General features: G+C 45.6%; 1 protein-coding gene across 2 annotated transcripts in view; it reads right to left on the reverse strand.

Moving 5' to 3' along the window:
- Positions 1-20,665, reverse strand: part of LOC144133384 (serine/threonine-protein kinase VRK1-like) — a 36,633-nt gene that overhangs the window by 15,727 nt on the left and 241 nt on the right. For both annotated transcript variants that reach the window (XM_077666465.1, XM_077666464.1), the window contains exons 2-11: positions 14,323-14,481; positions 12,591-12,737; positions 10,776-10,831; positions 10,589-10,658; positions 9,059-9,255; positions 8,268-8,366; positions 7,138-7,267; positions 5,904-6,024; positions 3,372-3,430; positions 1,286-1,461 (exon numbers count right to left, since the gene is read on the reverse strand). In XM_077666465.1, coding sequence (XP_077522591.1) covers positions 1,286-1,461; positions 3,372-3,430; positions 5,904-6,024; positions 7,138-7,267; positions 8,268-8,366; positions 9,059-9,255; positions 10,589-10,658; positions 10,776-10,831; positions 12,591-12,737; positions 14,323-14,371 — 1,104 coding nt within the window. In that variant the 5' untranslated portion in view covers positions 14,372-14,481. The remainder of the gene's footprint in view (positions 1-1,285; positions 1,462-3,371; positions 3,431-5,903; positions 6,025-7,137; positions 7,268-8,267; positions 8,367-9,058; positions 9,256-10,588; positions 10,659-10,775; positions 10,832-12,590; positions 12,738-14,322; positions 14,482-20,665) is intronic.

The following is a 20,665-nucleotide window of genomic DNA, read 5'->3' on the forward strand; positions in this document are numbered from 1 at the left end:
CACGCGGGTTGTGAACAACATGGCCCCGCTGGTGCCGCCGGGTCCGTCAAAGAAGCACGGGAAGTATTCAACTGAACGCTGTGACCTTGCTGTCTAGCATGTACAGTGAAAGCACAACTTTGGTGCAAATACAGGCGCAAATGGTCGCCAGCAAGAGAAATTTGCCACAAGGTAATACCAGTGACATTTTAAAGCCGATTTCCCCTCAGTAAAGTGATTTTTTTTTTGTGCTTCACGAATTTTTCAGACTGTTCGATTATTCTGACCACTTTACGGGTCCCTTTGAGTCCGAAAAATCGGTCGGCGACGACTGTAAAACGGTCGATTTTGTAAAAATTTGGACTTCTCTATTTTTTACCTTTGTCTAGTGACAAAAAATTACCATATTTGCTCACTTAATTTGCACATTTTTTTCATTAAATTAAGGCTTCAAAAGGGGGTGCACAAATTACGCTGAAGTTTTCTTCTCGCACCCATGAATTGGGGGGGGGGGGGGGGGAGAGAGAGAGAGAGAGAGACAAAAAGAAGTTGACTCCAAATATAAGACGCATAGCCCTTTCCTGCCTCACTCCATGTTATGTAGTTGCCCATGGGATGGAATGACGGCGCATGCGCAGCTCAAAGCAATAAACACACAATGATACAATCGCAAAGCCAGCAGTAGGAGGCAATGAAGAGAACGGGCGATAAAATGGCATCCTCGCGTGAGGCCTGCCGACTAGCGGCAAACTGAACAGCAAACGGTTCGGCAGCATGCAACTGTTCGTCCGGGAAAGCGGCCGCCAGCGCTAGTGAGCCACAATTCGTGCCCTCGCCACTTGCACCTTTTGCAACCGCACGCAGCGATGTGGCCGAGCTGGTCCGAGCGCAAGACGGTGCCAAGTGCAAGAGCCACAAACAAAATGAGGAGCAAATGACAAGCTTTTCCAGTCGCACTGCAACTTGTCACAAGAGGTAGGAAGCTATACCCACATACAACTCAAAACTGAAGCAATGAATGCCTTTCAAAGGACGCCCTACAGTCAATGGCGTTGATTGGTTGTCATGACATCACAGTTAGTGCCCTTGCAGCTCATCTGCATGTCCCTGGATAGAATATCATGGTAGACGGTAGCAGCTGCAAAAGAATAAAGCACAATGCCGTTGGCTGGAGAGCCTCCTTTGAGTGGCATTCGCCGCTTTTCTTTAGTTTTATCCAACTATAACAGTCCTTCCTATGCATTATCGAGCTTCACACTGCCACAAATGCAACATGAGCCGCAACAGCCAAGAGTGCGCTACGTGCCTTTGGCGAGAACGAGTTGCGCCGCGGGGCTCTAGGGGGCGTGAACAGTAGCCTGCCATCAGGCTTGAAGCCCGCCTCCTGAATGCCTTTCTCCAGGATTCTCTTTAGCCGCTTGTAGTCTGGGGTGTCCTCAAATTTCATAGAAGCCACATACTGCAGGAACTCGGTGATACCACCTACAGGGGGCATGAAATGGAGAGAAACCAACGAATTAAGAAGGTGGATAATCTTCAAGAATGGTGCAGAAGGTCGTGACCACGTGTGCATGCACTTGTTGCTAGCATTTTCCGGCCCATGCCCACAATTTCATGCTTTCCAAGTGCTCCTGGACAACTAATACCACCCAGTAGGCAATAGAAGAGCCATTTTTTAGTTTTCCTTTTCTGTTTTGTCTTTCTGTCAAGCGGCGATATTTGGAACCCCTCCGGCATCCCCTGCATGTTGGGTGATGAGCGTTTAGTTTCCATGATGGTGTAGACATATATTAGGTTGGGGCAACCCCCTGCCTGCACCACTGACGTAAAACTGGCTTTATCAAATTTGAAGATAAATGAACAGGCCCGAGGGCAATGGCATAACTTTACCACCCATAGGTGGGAAAAATGGAAAAAAAATGATGGGGGGGAATGGCGTAGAATGTGTGCCACTGCTCCGCAGACACGGTGTGTTTCTACCAATTCTGATGAATTAACGTATTGGACGATGGAAGCAGCAGTAACACAGAAGACAACTCTGTGTCCACATCATGAGCACCCTAAGGTTCCTCCTGTTGTTCCACCTGGAGATGCACATCATGGCCCCCAGCACAGCCCCCAAAGAATAGATAAAGAAACTTTAAAATGCGCTATGGGAAAAGAAAAGTCGGGCAGAAAAATTTTCTTGAGACAAGTGGCCAACCTCTGTTTCTTGACATCAAAGAACTGTTTTGCACAGCGGCATGACATTTACTAGGGCCAACGTTTTCTTTACAGTCGATGACGAAAAATTTCAGATCCATGTTTTTCGGACATGCTTGATTATTTGGATTTTCTCTTAGCACAACGACATTAGCCATAGAGCCAATGTATAAACGTGCCTGAAATTTAGGACTCGCTGCAAACGACTGCTCGACTTTTCGGAACTCGAAAACTCAAGCTAAAAGGGAGCCTGTTGAATCGCAGGGCTGATATAATCTCTGCGAGACGGCACATTGTGGCCATGTGGTTTCGAATTCGTATCATTCTTGGACGTCGAACTGCCATCGCAGTGCGAACTCATCTACACAGAGTCCTTCACCCCAAATATGGGAAAAGGTTGCAGTGAAACACTAGGGAGGTGCATGGCTTTACAGAAACTGAGCGAGGAAAAAAAAATGGTGGTGAAGTGAGGTCACCATTTCCACGGCAAAATGCACCGCAATCCTTACTTTTCTATTGTTTTTGATGACAGGCAAGAACCTTCTCACTAAACGCAAGCCACCGCAGCACATATCGCTGGTGACGATGCCGATTTTGGTTCTAGTCGCTAGGCCGCCTAATTATAAAGGCCACCACCGATGGAGCGTTTGCTTCGCTCGTTTATCAGTTATCGTTTTGCAATCTTTTTCTTGTCTTGGGCTCTTCATACTGCAGGCACAGCGCACATCCATAGTGACGGATTCGCTTTTGCATACAGGTTTTGCTCCAACCTGTGCATTTGTTGCCGACATGCCGAAGGCAGTGTAGCCACTGTACGCCAGAAAATTGCACCCCCCGACAAACACACTGACAGTTGTGGGTCGCACGTGTGGAGCGCCCCTCTGAACTCTCGGCTATGCCATCACAAGCGCCGGATCTTCGGAGGATCTTAACTTAGGCTGAAGTCACGTTTCTCAATAAGTCAATAAGGTGATATAGCAACCTATTTTACTTGCACTAGTCAACAGGTGCACGTCGTATCATCCATACTTTCAATGCTCTATAAATTTGACGGACTCACCATAAAAATGTGTGTCACCTTGAATAAAAGAGGGGATGAGTTATTGGGGCTTCACTGTACCCAAAAACAGTTACTTTTCGCGTGGGCAGAAAAGCGTTAAAAACGGCAAAACAAGAGACCGGTGACTCACTTGGCACGTCTCCATGTGGAAAGCACTTGGTCATTAGAAGCGGGATATTGTCCATAAACCTGAAAAAAAAAAAAAAAAAAAAACACCCAAAGGTAGCATGAAAGAATCTGTTGTGAACATGCATTCGGCTCACATGGCAAGGTGTGCAATAAACTGCGGTACAACCTGTTTAATCCGAAGTCATCGGGACCGCGAGAAATCTTCGAATTAAGCGGGTTTCGAATTAACCGAACACACCAAGAAATACGACCCAGGCAAAAAACCTCGTTGCAGGAAACACTACCTTTATTCGGCATATTTTGAATTACTGAAAGTAATCAGAGATGCCGGTTTGCCGCGTCCGGTAGTTTGCGGCGCCGAAGGTCATGTTCTCGAGTTGGTGAACTAGGTGAAACATTTCAGCACTTCCACCGTGGCACTCAACAAAACTGCGGATAATGTTCAGCGATCCGATAACTTCGCCGAGAGCAGGTGCTCGGGGAGGCTCGTCGGTGTCGTCGTCGCTATCGTCGCTGTCATCGCGCATGTTCGCAACAGCAGTAATCTCACTCTCCAAGTCCGAGTAGCCTGTCTACTCATCACTCTCAAAGTTCAGATACTCGGCGAAGCTAACTGCGTTGGACTCACCCTCCTCGGCGCAGAGTGCACTGATGCGGTCGCAATACTCTGCTCCTTCTTCGTCAGGCGTACATGGGTAGTCTGCATCGGCATCAGTGCTTTCACTGGAAAAACCAGCGTGTTCAAAACACCGCCTGATCAATGTGGGCTCCACTTGTTTCCAAGCATGCACCATGAGGCATATGGCTCTGAGGAGGTCGATGGAGTACTCCTTTGTCATAGCAAAGGAGCATGCGCTTGAGCAGGTGGTGCCGATAAATCTTCCGTGTGTGGTGAATAACGCCTTGGTCCATCGACTGTGAGATCGAAGTGGTGTTCGGAGGTAAAAATACCATCCTGATGGCCCAGAGACATGGGATGTCGACACATGCAAGGCAGTTGTCGACGACTAATAGGACATTCCTGCCTGTGGCCGCGAACTTGTGGTCAAGTTGCCGCACGTACTCCTCAAATATTGCACCTGTCACCCAGGCTTTTTTGCTGTGCCTGTAGACTAGTTCATCCTTTGGCGGCAGCCGCGCATTTTTGAAGCCAGGCTTCCTCGTCTTCCCGACGACCAGTAGTGGCAGCTTGTGTATGCCGCACATGTTCGTGCCGAACAGCACAGTAATCCTGTCCTTGGCCTGTTTTCTACCCCTGATTGCGGTGTTCTTCACTTCGAATGTTTTTGTTGGCAGCATCTTATAAAAATGTGCAGACTTGTCAAGGTTGTAAACGTTGTCTGCACTGTACCCGCTAAGCAGCGGCTCCAGAGTGTGCTTTTTCCAATCCTCGACAACGCTCTCGTTAGTGCTGCCGCTCTCACCACAGACGGGGTGAGAAATGTCAAATTATTGCGTTCTTTAAAATGGCAAAACCATCCATTACTGCACTTGAATTCTTTGTGCCTAAGTTGTAGAGCTAGGTCGTTGGCCTTCTCCCGCAGTAGCGTTCCATTGATGGGAAGGTGGGCTCAGTTTGCTTTCTGCAGCCAGCGAAGCAGAGCAGATTCCACATCTTGATACGTGGGAGCCCGCACTCGTCACCGCATCGAAGAATATGTCTTGCCGTAAGCCTCTAGTATTTTCGACTTGTTGCTCAGTATTGTGGACAACGTCAAGAGGGGCACGCCGTGCCTTTTAGCCAACTGTCTTGGAACAAGCATTCTTGCCTTCTTCTTGGATCAAGCAGAACTTTCACTGCAGCGTTAAAGCCTTGTACTTCAGCATTTCGTTCGCTAGTACGGTCACAAAGCTAGCACTTCTGGATCAGGCATTGCCGCATAGCACCCCAAATTTTCAAATTAACAGGGCTGGCGCAGGCCGCCTGTTCGAATTATTCGGCCAAATTTACATTGGAAAATACGGGACTGCAGAAAACCTTCGAATTATCCGGGATTTCGAATTATCGAGGTTTTACTGTATGGCAAAAAGCAATTGAGAGAGGGAGCCTATAGAGTACAACGAACTTCAAGATGGTGGTTTTACTATAAACACAATCCCATCAACATTTATTATTTTGGTTTCTGTTCAGCAGTGTCCTTTAGAGTTTGTACGTGAAAACTGCATGTAATGAAAATGTAGATGCAATGAAAAATAGCAAACTTTGTTCAATTCCGTTATATCCAGGGTTAAATGTACGCTGTCTCAATAACGGGTAGTGGTAACACTACAACGCATGGCCTCGCATACCATCACCACAATTCATTGTCTCATAAATGCACAGCAACAAGCGCTTTCATAGAATATGCCCTGTATCTGCTACTTCCTTTCTAAATATTGGCAACTGCAATACTATTTGGTTCAGCAGCGAAACATCCCTGCCTGCAACACCACCACCAAGCCCAAGAATATTACATGGGTCTGCATGCCCTAGCCACCGATGGTGCACTGGGGAAAACAGAAAGAAAGCAAAGAGAAGCTCTCGTCCACTTGCCCACTCTTCTGTTGGCTGACATATTCGGGGTCCTTGAGGTTTTCTTCCCATGGCAGGCGACAGCAGAGCCACTGGAGCAGGTTGTACCCCAGGATCTCGATGTCCCCTCTCCGAGAGTGCGCTGGAGTTGGGAGAAAGCCGCCATCGCAGGTCAGGCAGATTCATGAACATCAGTGGTGCTGCAGATGCCACAGCTTGGAGTGCCACTTCAGCCTCCTTTGTTAAATAAAGCAATTACTTTTCCTCCCATTGCGAAGTGCAATGCATCATGTGCTTTTTGCATGCTGCCCTCATTAGAAAATTCAGTTGAAATAATGCTCTTGCTTTGTATGTAGTGCTGAAAAGATAACTCAGTTGCAAAAATGCCCTGTCTGGTTTTTTTTTTTATGTGTACTGAGGAAAATACAACCTTGTTCATATTCTATGCCGGTACTAATAACTTGCTTTGAGCCTTGCTACTTTGTGACATACACGTGTTTATTTTCTTTGAACATTTACGTGCTTTCAATATTAGGTTTTCTTTTTTTTTTTTGTGCAAGGCTTTGTCCTGATGCAGTAGCCAAGCTCACAAGCATCAATGCTTAAGCGGGCTGGTTACTATCATGCACATTTGCCTGGAACTAAACTATTACTATTATTATTATTCCCTCATAAGCACTGCGGTCAGCACCCAATTATTTGTAGCACCCGTCACTCTTTTATAAGTACTAAAATCTCGGGTATACAGTCGCCGACTGTTTTTTCGGTTGGACTCGGTAGGACTTAGAAAATGGTCCGAGTAATAAAAGTCCGAAAAATCCGTAAATTCAAAAATTAACATTCCTGCAAAAAAAACTGGCCTTAAAAAAAAAAAGCGAACTTCGCCACATTGCTTCCAAGTGGTAACATTAGACTTTGCCTCAGCCACAGTCATGCTTTCGGCATGCACCACCTTGCGTCACGACAGAGTCACCCAATGTCACGATACCAGACTGTGTGAAGTGGCCGCAGGTCACGGCAGGAACAAATGCACACGCCGCGCAAATCAAATCAAGAACAGGCAGTTTCCACTGGCAACGACGCTCGCAAAGACACGAAAGTGTGACCCATTGGAAGAAAAAAAATTGCGGATAAGAAATTACCATGGCAATAACTATTTTTCACAGTTCCACCAAAGGTTTTATAGCACTTGTCCTAACACAGCAAACTGCCACTCGCAGACTGGTCAAGCCTTGAGCTCAATATGGCTGCTTACCCCCAATGTGGGCGTCCCGGCTCGTGAACTCGATGGTGCCGTCATGTGCCTTCCGGAGATCTTCTTTGTATTCCTTGTGCTTGCCATTTTGGGTGTACCGACAGGCCAGCCCAAAGTCAACCAAGAACACCTAGTGGACAAAAAGCAAGTGACCTAAGACACCTCCAGGTTATACGAAAACCTGTGCAGCATGTGTACAGAAACACTGGGCAAAAGCTAACCGCGTGCATGACAGAACGGATCTAAAAAAAAAAAAAAAAAGTCAGGATTGCACTTGTGTGCCTAAGAGCGTAAATGCCAAAGCCTTTCCCCTCTTTCTCCAATTTTTCATTTTCAATTATTTCTTATTTGAAATTCTGTTTTTTATATTTTTATTTCTATACGTCTTTATTTCCTTTTATTTTTATACTAGAGAGCCTTCTCACACATTTACATTGTTTTTCATTGAATCAGTCAGACAAAACCTGCTTCAAACACACCATTTATTTTCATTAATTCAATTAACTAATTACAATTCATCAGCCAAACTTTCCCCATTTCAATGTCTACTCACACACTACCTAACACAATCAAACTTTTACACATTCATCTCCACAGAACAACATAATCGCGCGGACAAAATTTGCGGACAGTTTTTGCTGACGCGACATAACCATATAATGCATTCGCATTAAAAAATACTGAGGGTCCCTTATCTCGCCATTTTTGCCCCGACACCTACTAACTAAGCAAGCAGTAGTGATACTGAATATTAGCACTGCCTAACATGTACCTTTAAGCTCTAACCACGAGAGGCTAAACCTGATGTCACAAAAGCACTCTAACACTGCTCTTCTTTCGCACATGCAGCAATGCATGGCTTCTCACCTGCCACTCACTGCCAGTTGCCAAACTCACACAGGCACAACGAATGTCACATGTTACACCGACTCCAGCTTGCCCCAACACAGAAGTATAGCACTTTGACAAGCACCGATTCAACACAAGCAAACCTTGAACTCAACTTGGAAGCTTCTAGTGACACATGGTGGAAGACAGATTCACTACAATCCCACGGCCTTAATTTTTTTTTTACCTCCTCCTGGAGGCAGCAATACCAGTACAACTCTTCTGAAACAAGGGTAGCCCACCTTGTTCTCGTTGCCCTTGCCATAGCCCAGAAGCAGATTGGATGCCTTCACATCAGCGTGGATGTAGTCGTGGCTGTGGACGTACTCCAGGACATCAATCTGTTTGGGCAAACAAGTAACGCTGCTGATGAAAACAATTATAAAAGTGTCACACACACTCTAAGCAAAATTTTTGTGGGAAGAAAAGCCAGTGAAGTGAACCACACAATGGGTCGCTATAAAGGAAGTTCATCAAAAAAAGAAAAGGAATCTATTTGCCAAGACACCAAGCAAGGCTGTTTCGTTCGCTCTGTCCACAGAGCAGCAAGAAGTTCACTGCACCACACAGCATTCACCAAGGGCATGCAAGATCAAGCCTTTTGGCAAAGCTGGCAGCACCTGTCACCGAACTGTGGACATTACTATACCTCCCACCAACACAATAAGCTTTCCCTGGACCATTTAAATGTGCATGCCACGCCACCAACATGTAAGGAGGCAATAACAACAACAGCTGTGTATTACGGCCGGTAGCCATGTGTGACAACTGGAGCGAATGCAGGTGCACACACACACACACACGTGCACGCACGCACGCGCACGTGCACACACACACACACACACACACACACACACACACACACACACACACACACACACACACACACACACACACACACACACACACACAGATGTGGTGCTAGACAGCAAAATGTTTGATTCCACCAAGCTTCACTGCCTACTCTCAATCGGTGCGCGTGCACAAACTGCTGTGCTGCTTGTTGAAATGTGAGCCACTACACTGCACTGACCACACGCATGCCGAGGCTGAAGGCAGTCTTGAGCGGAAGTGTCTTGCCCTGCCGATCCAGGATCTTCTGCAGGTCCTCGCCGAACCGGTCCATGACCATGAACCGATACTTGACTCCGTTGTGCTCATGAGAACCCGATCCGCGGAAGCAGGGCATGCCCAGGTAGTCGAGCTTCCTCTGCTTGACCCACTTCTCGACTGCGAGAGCACAAGGGCAGAGCAACGCAAAACCAAGGCATGTGAACAGTGAGGAGGTGAAAGTATTCAATTATAAAGAAGGCCCTGCCCGAAGGTTATGGCAGCAGCAGCAATTACACAACTGCTAAGGCCAAAACTGTTACAACACAGCCAAGAGGATGCACAAAAGTGAAGTGATCCAGCTGTCAAGCTCACCTACCACTCTCTCTCTTTACACATAGTTTTCCGCCTGTGTAACTAAATTTTGTAAATACACTTAGAGACAAGTTGCCTACATTCCTTTCGAGTAGCATTTCACAAATCACGAATACACTAAAACCTCATTGATACGTTTTTATGACAATGCAAAAAAAAGAAGTATCACCATCCAGAAGAACGCATCACCCAAGCAGCCTAGATTTGAAAAATGTAACTGTCGAATGAGGTGCAATGGCATTTGTTTACTTTATAAAAGATGTTGACTAGCATTTCATGGCGCTCAGTATGAACAACTCCTTTCCTCGCGGTAAAAAAATTCAGCCCAATTTGCATCTTCCTTAGCACGGAAAAAACTGCAACATATCCATTCTGTAAACAGCAATGGCGAAAGTAGCTGGCACCTTTTCGATTTTGGATGTTTTGCCCCTCTTGCACGAATGCACTGTGGGGAAGACGCCACGGTGGCTGACTCGCTCTTGCCGCGTTCCCCAGACTCGGGCTGCTCGTATGCAAGCGCATCGCTCTCTCTCTCAGACGCTTCGCCACTTTGCAGCAAATTAGGCATCGCGAAGCGCCATGCTGTGTACCCACAATTATGGCCAGCATTTTTCTTATGGTTTGCCCCTTGCACTTAAGCACTGCAGCGAAGCCATCACGGCAGTCAACTGCCGCTGCATTGCAGTTTTTCATGTCGCGTGCCCCTGTGTTCAGCCCGCCTGTACACTTGCACATGTGCAGTTGGTTGTTCAACTTATTACATGACCAGGACTTGTTAAAGTTTTTTGAATGCAGTAGCCTGGAAATCACGATATCTAGGAACATAATAAAAAAAAAAGAAAGGTGATTCTAAAGGAACTTTCCTTGCCCGCAATTTTGAACACATGAACCTGAAATGTATCAGCAAGGTGCATCAGAGATGTGGAGCTCAAAAATACTGCCTATGCTTTGCAACTATGCATCCAAAGCACAGGGAAAGACTGAATGATCCAACACCCAAATTTCTCTTTCCTTTAAACATGCTTCCCTTCACACGGAAAACCCCACTCTGTTCATATTACAGATCTTTCGTTATCTGTCCTGTACACACTATGTACTGTTCGCCTGTTTCCTAAAAACAAAAAAGAAGAAAACTTACTCTGCTCTGCCCTTCCCACACGGAGGTAGAAGTTGATTTCAGTGAAGAGTGGACCATTGCTGTGGGGCTCCTTGAGAGGGAGCGAGAGAGAGAGAGAAAGGCACCCATGCTGAGTTTAAGCAAGAGACGAGGCAAGAAAAAGCAATGCGCTGTGGACACAGGAAGTAAGAATGGCTGGCCCACTCACAATTTTGATGACGTATGCAGCATTGGCATCCACGGACTTGGAGACTTCGTCAGATGCTGAAGGCAGAAAGCAGATCAGACTAGATTAGCTTGGTACAAACAGATGTGAAAGCTTCCGTAAGAAAGTTTTTCAATCTGCACCGTCCCCACTCCCTCAAAAAGGAAAGGAAATAAATAAAAATAAACAGAACAGAAGAGTACGGCCCCGCTGGCAACAACCAATGTGGCTGGAGCCAAGCTTTTCGAAACACAAACAAAAAGAGACAGGCACACCTGGTGAGAACAACAAGGTTTTTATTCATGCTTTGTATGGCACAGAGGAAATACAGAGATGCAGGCTTTAAAAATACACGATACAAGACAGTGCGACTCTTGGCAACACCGTGTCGTTTCATACATAATGCCACAATGAGCACCGCTAGAGCGACCCTACACGAAGGTGCAAAATTAAACCTGCAACCGGGCCAAATGCACGATGCTGTCTCGGTTACAAAGAACCCAGCGAGTTTTCTTCTCACATGACATGTCCGTATATGTTTAGACTTGCAGTTAAGGAAATAAGCACCAGAACTCAGGCTATGAGCCTATGCAACAAAGTGCATTACAGGAGAAAAAAAAGAAAAAAAGTGGGGGAGGTCCAAAAGAGGAGAGATTACTGAACAAGTGCAAAATATACACTTCAGCCTTTCAAACATATGCAGTCCTCAAATATTTCATTCAAGAGAGTCGAATCAAACGATAGCTGCAGCCAGCCAACTGTTCATTCTGACTGGAATTTTGGCCTTGGTGGAAATTTGGTTTCAATGAAACACAACCATGAAGCCCAAGCCTATGCCAAAGAACAATCATATCATAACCACAATTTACACACAGGACAACATATACAATGCATGTCTCTTGAATTTTTTTTTTTTTTTTCAGGCAATAAAGCCAGTCCTCTTCTCAAAACAGGTCCCAAAGATTCTTTGCAGACATAGTTGCAGTTACAGCACACCCACAGAAAGGGGCATTAAATAAATGAAGTTACTTTTCTGATTTTTTCAGACAGCCTTGGCCAAGGAGGTTAACACATAGAAAAAGAAATAACAAGGCACTAAGAAAACTTGCGCAGGGGTGATGGACTTCCTAGAAGAGAGTTCCGCTCACAACCAGATTAAATTCAGGATGTTACAGCCCAAGGCCAAGCAGCAGGAATGCCTCGACAGGTCGTCAACAGTGCCGGTGGGCCCAGAAGTGGCAGAAGCCCGGGATGCATGCAGGAGAATACCTCGCCCCGCTAACCCTTTCAGCCGACTCTGCAGACCTACCAGCATCTCAAGAGAGTTCAGCCTCCAGCCAAATTTACAAGAGGGCCAAAAGTGACAGGCACGAAGGGGAGTGTTACTGCTGCGTTAGTGTCATAGTCCACACGGCAGGCTTGCAGGCTCCAACATTGTCCGCACATACTTACCAAACAAAATTTGACCCGCTGAGGCGATGTCCTGCTTCTGGCGCAAGGTGCTACTCACCGAATTTGCACCACCGGCTCACCAAGAAGATCCCACGCACGAGAATGACGCAGCTTCATCCACAACACCCAAGGCAACGTGGCTATAGGCCAGACACAAGCCGGTGCTACGCCCACCATTCACAGCACGTGGAGAATCTTTTACAAGACAGCAGTAACATAGCCAGCACCACACAGGCCTTCACTACAATAACAGCGCTAGCAGAACTACAAGTCTTGGCCTCCCCCGCTAATCACAGTTGGCCAAACCACAAACAAAATGGCAACAGCACACAAAAAAGTTGATTAACAAGAAAGACAAGTGCTCACCTAGGTAGATCTCCCCAAATCCGCCCAAGCCCACTGCTTTGCCCAGCCGCCACCGTTTTTTGGAGAGGTCCGTAAGAACTTCGCCAGCAGGGAGTGGATCCGGTAGCCGGTGCCCATTGGCGGCTACCCGAGGTGGCTTTTTTGCAGCTGCAGAGACGAGCGAGAGGCCGTGAACATTGGAGTCACAGCCTTCAGCTATTTCCAGGAAAGATTCGAAGTGACGACAAGAAAGAGATTTTCTTCAGCCCAGTGCAACTACATGTAGCTAGGACTCTGGTTTTTAATGGCCCACAACCAAGCAATTCAAATTAAAAAAAAAAAAAACTGAGTTCCTAGCTTATACTACAGTAGAACGAAGTGAAAAAAAAAAAAAGTCCAAATTATCTGATTGTTCAATTATCAAACCCCCCCCCCCAAAAGCTGCCAAAAACCGTTCACATGGAAGTAAAATTTATTCCCTCAAAAGCTGCCAAAAACCGTTCACATGGAAGTAAAATTTATTCGGTGAAAAGATGAGCAGCACTCAACTCCCAAGAGAAAAACTGTTCTGCGACGATTTTTAACAGTTCTATCAAATACTTTCACATTGTCGAGAGTGTTGGACGCAGAACTGCTCCTTAACGGTAATGGTCTCGGCGACTTCTCCCAGTGTGCAAGGCAGTAGCACTGAGCTCCTTTGCATATGGCATCGCGCGTGAGAAGGCTTCATTGCACAAAGCTGCACAAAGGCGAACAGCTTGTGGAGAGTTTCAGAGTGCTGCAGAATGGAAATACTATCTGAAGGAAAGCACACATTGGCGCCGGAGTGATAGGACCCCTTCAGGAAAGAAAGAAAAAGAAAAGCGACAAAGGCAACCGTCGCTCTATACGGCTGGCTGGCTGATAGGCGTCTTCACTGTGGGCTGGCAGCGTAGCTCTGAAAACGAAACTATGCAACCGGCCTTCACCTATTAATGGTAGCTTGCCAACTGTCAATGTGGCTGCTGTTGCACGCACTTCAGAGCAGCAAAGGAAATGATGTAATATGCGCAATTCAGGCTTGAGTAGGATATATGGACAATGGCTTGATCGACAGGTCATACCTCGACATGGCGTGACTGCGGAAGACAGTCCTAATTAACCAATGCCAGCCTCGCGGTGTCCGAGTTGACAAGCTTCCATAAGGCTCTTTCACATGCAAAGGACTGAGCAGTGCGACATGGCAAGATTTCCAACTTTTTGGAACCTTGTCGCTCTAGCAGATCAAAAACGTTTTTTGCATGGCGGCGCCAGAAATTGCATTTTTATAGACTTGCATGGGCATTTTACCCTGTTGACTGCGTTATTTCTTGCTTATTAGTTGTGCCAGTAGTTGTATAATTTACATACTGATGAGTTTTTTTTTTTAAATACATCAGTACTGCGATTTCTTACAGCCTGTATATCCTGTTTTGTACCCACCCTGCAACTGCCTTTGGGCCAATAGTGTTGGAAAATAAATCAAAATAAATGAACTACCTCCAAACATGCTTGATGGCTTTTAGTGCACCTCACGTGAGGCTAGGCTTCATTTCTAATGTTTCAACGTTTATGACACACAAGAATACGACATGACACAGGACACGAATTGAGTATTACCTATTGAGTATTACCAATTAAGAAAAAAAGAAGAGACCAGAACAGCAGTAAAAAAAGATGAATACAGGAGTGGCGTGGGGGAAAGGAGGAGGTTAAGTTTCTGTTGACAGCTTGCCTTTCTTCTTAGGAGGCTCGGATATGTTGGAAGGCGTTCTTTTGGGCATTTCAGGCTCACTTTAGGCGCTCAGGAACTGTCACGATGATACAGCGTGAAGCATTCAAGGATCAGCAAATTATGTTCTGCTCAGCTTGGTGGAAACTCCCAGGAGCAGACCTGCACAAAGGCACCAAATTCCGGCTCTGAAGTTACTCGTAAGAGAGCAACGAGGAGAAAGTACCCCAACGAGGGCACTAGTGGCTGCGGGGGTACTGAGAGGACAGAGAAAAATCGCTTTCTCGCTGCAGTGCCAAGTTCACAGCAAGTCACAAAACTTGGACTGTAATGCTATCCCTAAGTTTGGCCCAAGTGTCTGTAATTAGGTCATTTTAATTGCCACAGGGCACATGGGACAGTTTGCGATGATCGTAACAAGGTCACATGACCTATCCTGACCAATCACTTTGGCCCACCATGGAAAATGAGCCACTTGGTTTTTTTGTGGCAGAGACGGATGGAAGCCCAGTTTTGTCAACAATGCCACCTCTAAAGCTATCACAATAAAAACGGCAAGTAATGACACTGTGATATCAGCCCCCCGCGCACCAATGCAAGTGGGGAGGGTGCCTCACAGTCAGCAGTATGGCAGTAGCAATTTCTTCGTACACTCAGCTGCTTTGCTGGTCATGCTATGCGAGATCCCAGCAGTGGTATCACAATTGCTTTACTGGTTTTTGCTTTCAGCTGACAGTTCATATGGTAACAGTGATTTGGTATCCCTATCAAAAAATTTCGTATGGATTGATGCGTGTTACAGACGAGCTATTAGTGTTACAAATGTCTTGTGTGAACTCATATCGGCTGCATATGAGTTCATACCGGGCCCGACTGTCTCGGATGAACACATCTGCAGCACAGGGTCACATGCACCACAAATGCGCCTTGTATGGACTTACATGCAGTACACCTCAACTGACACGCGCACACAGGAGCTCTGATGTGCACCATACCAGCTTACAACAACCTTGTCCAACAGAGACAGCCACTCATGAGTGCCCTGCACACAGTCGAGCGTGCTTTGTGAAACACACGAAAATGAAGCAACAAACAAGTCTTGAACCAACACACGAAAAAAAAGAGGACGGTTTCACACAATTTTCACATTGTTTCTCTGCTTGTGCCCTGTTTATTGCTGTAAACATCGGCTACCCAAACTGTCCGTCGTTCGGTGTTTCCAATGTGCTTGGATACACGTTTAGTTAGAAGGTAAATATGGCCTTCCCTGCTTTGTTGAGCAGTTGTAAAGCTACGTAATGAATAATGCCAGGTAGCTTTGTGGAAGAACTCCAGGTGTTGCAAAGAATATGTGCGCAATCACAGCACTACCACGAAAGGTGCCAGCACTGTGAAAGCTATAATAATATATACTAAGGATTTTCAATGCTTATCACATTGCACATCAAGATTCACTATGTCGGTAGAACTTGTCTCTAGTTCCACTCCTTAAACCAGGAAAATCCCCATTTCACCTCTCATCTTACCGTAGAATTGCAGCCGTAGTGGTTAGTGGTTAGTGAAGTGCTGTAGATCTGCAGGATGGTGGTTTCCATAATCTCGTATGGACTAGACACATATATGATATTTTTCAATGGGGATGTCTGTCACGCTTCGCATACCGAGGTCAATTTTGGAGCATGCATGAAGCCATTATCTAGATGTCACTGAAATTACCATGCTGCTGAGGCCGAGATACACACAAGCTCGCAGAGATAATAAACTATTCAGCATGGTTTCTGCATAGTACAGCAACCAAAGCTCTAATAGTGAGAACAAGATCCAAAACAAATTTTGGACACTCTTAAAATTTCCTACCATTTATTTTTAGGAAATATGGCACCTGTCTTGGTGTATTTTGTTTTCAACAGCAGTGAATGCGATTGGAGGAAGAAAGAAGGAAGGCTGGATTCATTGCGCCATTAAAACTGAATCAAAAATGTTACTACAAGAACAGTGTGAAAATAAATGCCAACTCATGAGAAAACTTCAGATGCTAACTTAAACCTACAGCCAATTAAAAATCCGCTTACACTAAAAAAGAACCTGCCAGTTAGCTTTCTCAGCCATTAAAGTTAACGAAGCTGACAACTTAGTCTCACTTTCAATACGGTACTTTGAACAACCCTGTCCCTAACTTTATCCTGAAATTACTACTGCACAGATCTTTGGAAGTTGTAAGCATGCTTTCTCGAAGACAGACTTCTACACGTTAGCTTTGGCTACATCAAACCTTTTGCATCCCTCACATATTACTCGGGGTAAACGTGCCACACAGGTGACCATATTATTAGTGGAATATCTGAAATATCTGAATATCTGAAGAGCAGCATGCTTTATTTTTGTAGCCAAACGTGGCAACCACACAAGGAAGAAAAAAAGATGTTCACAAACAAATGGTTTCCACGGAAAGCAAAATGATCCAGAAGCGTCAGTTTCCAGATTCGACTAAATTCAACCTTTATTTTTGGCATCCATTTAGTGGTACTTTTCAGTGAAAACAAAGCTGGATGCCTTACGACACAAAACTTGACCAACGTTACCAAATGAATAAACAGTGTACAATTATGGACATGTTATCTTCATCTCCCGTTAAATGGCTTCCCGCAACTGCTTAAACTTTTTTGCCCGATGTTTAAAGTGCAGCCATGTAGAGAAACTAGCAATTTTGTAGCAGCCACTACTGCCATAAGAGGAGTCATGCTGTTTAGCCACCAACTGAACCGATGTTGCCCCTGGACTAACTACAAAGTGTACATTCAGCAACCACAACAGTCAAATGTGGGCATTTTAATGAATGCTGTGACTAGATCAGAGGTGCAGAAATTTAGAGTAGATGCACACAGTGTGTCTGCAACAATCAGCCACCTTTTGAACACTTCCTTTCCCTGCCCACTGTTATGGCCTTTGAGCACTTGCTTAATTTAGACAAGATGGTAAGACTTTTGCATGAAATTCTGCACATGAAACAAGCTGCCCAATCCAACTACGTGCACTTGTACTGCAGTGAGCATTTCCCCCCTCCAACTCTCATTTTCAACTTTTTTTGTGTGTTTATTGTGTTTTCCATGTGACCTGCCCAACAAAGATCCACATGATAGTTCCATTTAATAAGAAATATCTACTTCTGAGAGGCCGTCACCAACAGCAGTGTGTTCAGCATTTGCACTGCACGTGATACAATGAAAGCGGCATCGGATGATAAGAGAGTGGCGCAAAGACGGTCTTCATCCAGCTAGGTCACCCCACGAAAGTGTGAGGTTTGTGCCATGCTGATGTTCAAAACACTGAGGTGGGCCAGTTACAGCAAACAAAAGCCTTTGCCAGATTACTTTTGCAACGCATCTGACCTTTGTAATTAATAAAATGTGAAAATAAAAGGCCTACAAAAACTGGACCCACTTCCACAAACTAAATTACAGTCCAGTCTTATCTACAGTCTAGTCCCTTCATTGACTTTGAGAAAAGGTACATAACGCACTCACTTTGTGGTTGAACACCTCAACCGTGCTGCGAGGAAAAAAAACAACGAGCACCAGCTAAAATAAGTTACCAGCTAGGGTTTACATCAGTCCTTTTACTCATCTGTGTTTCTGCACTGCTGAGGCACGAACCTTAGCTGTCAGCTGGAGTTTTGGTCAGCACTTGTGTTTTTTTTTTTCCATCAGGGTGTGGTTGTGGTGTCCGCCAAAAAGTGAACCAATTATGTGTCTTTTCTATGCTCAAAACCTACAGAGGGTCTAGAATGCAGACAAGGCTAAACTAGGAACCAGTCTGTTTAATTTGGTGTGTGCAAGCGGGCCTGGTCTCCTGTGCTGCTATCTTTACTACAAATCTAACCTGTAACCAATTGTTTTGCGCAGCATCTCTAATCCTGTGTGGCATCTTCACTTACTATAGCCTATACTATAGCACGCAGGAATCTAGTGAGCACCTCATGAACTTAATATGCTACAATACATAGTTCAAACATTCAGCCCGACTTGCATCCCTTCTCATCTAGAATGCGCCTTCGAAAATAAAGTTTAGGATTTACCAAATAACGAACGTCAAGATCTTGTGAGGCACCATCTTTCACAACTTAATATCACAGCTTAATTTATTATGGACCCAACACAACTCAAAAGCTTTGCCAAGCTATCAGCTATGCGCTCTAATGCCATTCTGCAGGTCTCACCACGATTAACAGCTACCTACGCAGATTTCTTGTTGCTCAATACAGCTTTCATGGATGAACGTTACGGTAACGTTATGGTAGCAAGGGTTCCAAGGCCGCGGACACATTATTACGACAGGAGAGACCTCTTTGGCCTGCCTTATACCACAAAACGCTTAGTGCCATTGCTAAATTTTTGTGACGTCCTGTGTTAAGAGCCTGTAGGTGAGATATTACACAAGGTCACAAATACATTACTTGCTGTTTTGCTTCTGTGTTTAGTACACAAGCACTACATGGAACTCTTGTGTACTTGTGCACACTAGGGGTTCTAACTAGGCGATTCCGGTCTCAATTTTGCAGCTCTCTGGGTATTCAGAAAACAATATCATTGGGTGTTTAATATTTTCACACCAGTGCTGTAGTTAAGCTCCTTCAACATGCACACTGAGAACGTCAGGGAGATTTTTCAACTTTCCTCCGGGCACTTGCCCTTTACTTTGATCTAGGTGGTGATTTTTTTTCACAAGTCATTTTCTCACTGTCACTGCAGTTCGACAGCACCATCAGGTGGGCAATTTGGCAGCAACCAAGCATGGCTTCAAAGAAACATATGCAAGAAAAAAACAATGGACACAAAAAGGACTTTTGAAATCATGTTTCACTATCAGAGGCTCACCCAAGAGCACTTTACATCACCTGCCTTTATCCTGTAAGAGCACCTTCAGGTCTGCTGCCCGTAAAAATCACATTTGTGTCACCAAACCTAAGACGGTAGCTGTGTGATCAAATGAAGGCACACTTGCAGTTAACTACGCACCAACCTGCTCAGTATTATCACTGTGCTTGAAAAGCATGAATAATTTTGCCTTTCCGGAGCATGAGGCTACGCTTAAATATGTCACCACTGCATTAAGGTGCATTACAGATTTCAAAACGTGTTGCTCTTCAAAACACACGAAACTACTCAACGTGTCCACCAAAAACGCCACACAAGCTCGCACACTGAACCAGATACCTAGCCTAGCACCCAGAAGACCCATGTAAGAGCAATTTCAAGCTGTTCAACTGAAGCCTTGATAGAAGGCCCTGGCCTCCTCTTGGCCACATGCCACTCGAACGATCGCACGGTGCAGACTCGTATAGTTACAAAATAACGGTCTTTGCAAACACGTAGGAGCCCAATCCCTCAAAAGCTTCAGCTCTGATCCCTATCACTGACTTGCGGACAAGAATTAGGCGGCAAATGCCGAAAACAAGGCAATCTGATCCTGCGTTGCTGTTAACAACGTAATTATCTCGGCGTTCCTTTGTGACACGGCATGAACCTGCTTGCCCAGCTCTCGGAAGCATTGGGTGCACTCCAACGCTTCGCCAATCGGCCAAGTTTTTGGTCAAGATGAGTTACAAATTATAGTCATACTGACGCAAGGAGTCCTGCATGACCGCCGGCACACAGGCGGCAAGCGTCGCTAACGGCACGACGATGCGATCTTTTTATTACCTCACGCACGACGCGCCGATGTCGCGTTTTGAGAATGTCCTCCGAGCAAATAAATCATGAGAACAAGACCGCTCTACTATACAGAGGGCAGTGACCGACACACACACGGCAGCTAAGGAGGTCGCGGCACTATTTTTCTAGCGTCTACGAAACGCCGGCCGTCCTTTTGGCGGTGTAGCGGCGTCTCAACGGACGCTGCTACTGGCTTGCGCTTGACGCTCGCCGATCGTGTAGCATCGTGCGTTAGGCGAAGCATATAAAGCCGTGATGTCATTTGCTAAAGTACCACGCGAAGTGCAGAACAAATTAAGGCTGCAAAACACATCGACAGAACATAACACGCAAACGATACGTTGAAACGAACCAGCCGAACCCGTCGCAGACAAGTTTTAAAAATTCAAACAACAAAGAACGACAGTGCATGAAACCTTTCCCCGGGTGAGCAGAGATCGACAGGGCACAGGTTACTGTAACGGAAAAAACAAAAACACCGCTCGCGGCGCAGACAAGCTACAAAACTTGGCGGAAACGCGCAAAAAGCTCAATTTTTACACAAGGCCGTTAAGCCTACCGTCAAGCCTAGGCCTAACTTATGACGTTACTCTGGAAAACAAACGGCGGACACACTGCGATCGCTATGTCAGCCG

Source organism: Amblyomma americanum, chromosome 5 (assembly GCF_052857255.1).
Source record: "Amblyomma americanum isolate KBUSLIRL-KWMA chromosome 5, ASM5285725v1, whole genome shotgun sequence".
Taxonomy (NCBI): Eukaryota; Metazoa; Arthropoda; class Arachnida; order Ixodida; family Ixodidae; genus Amblyomma; species Amblyomma americanum.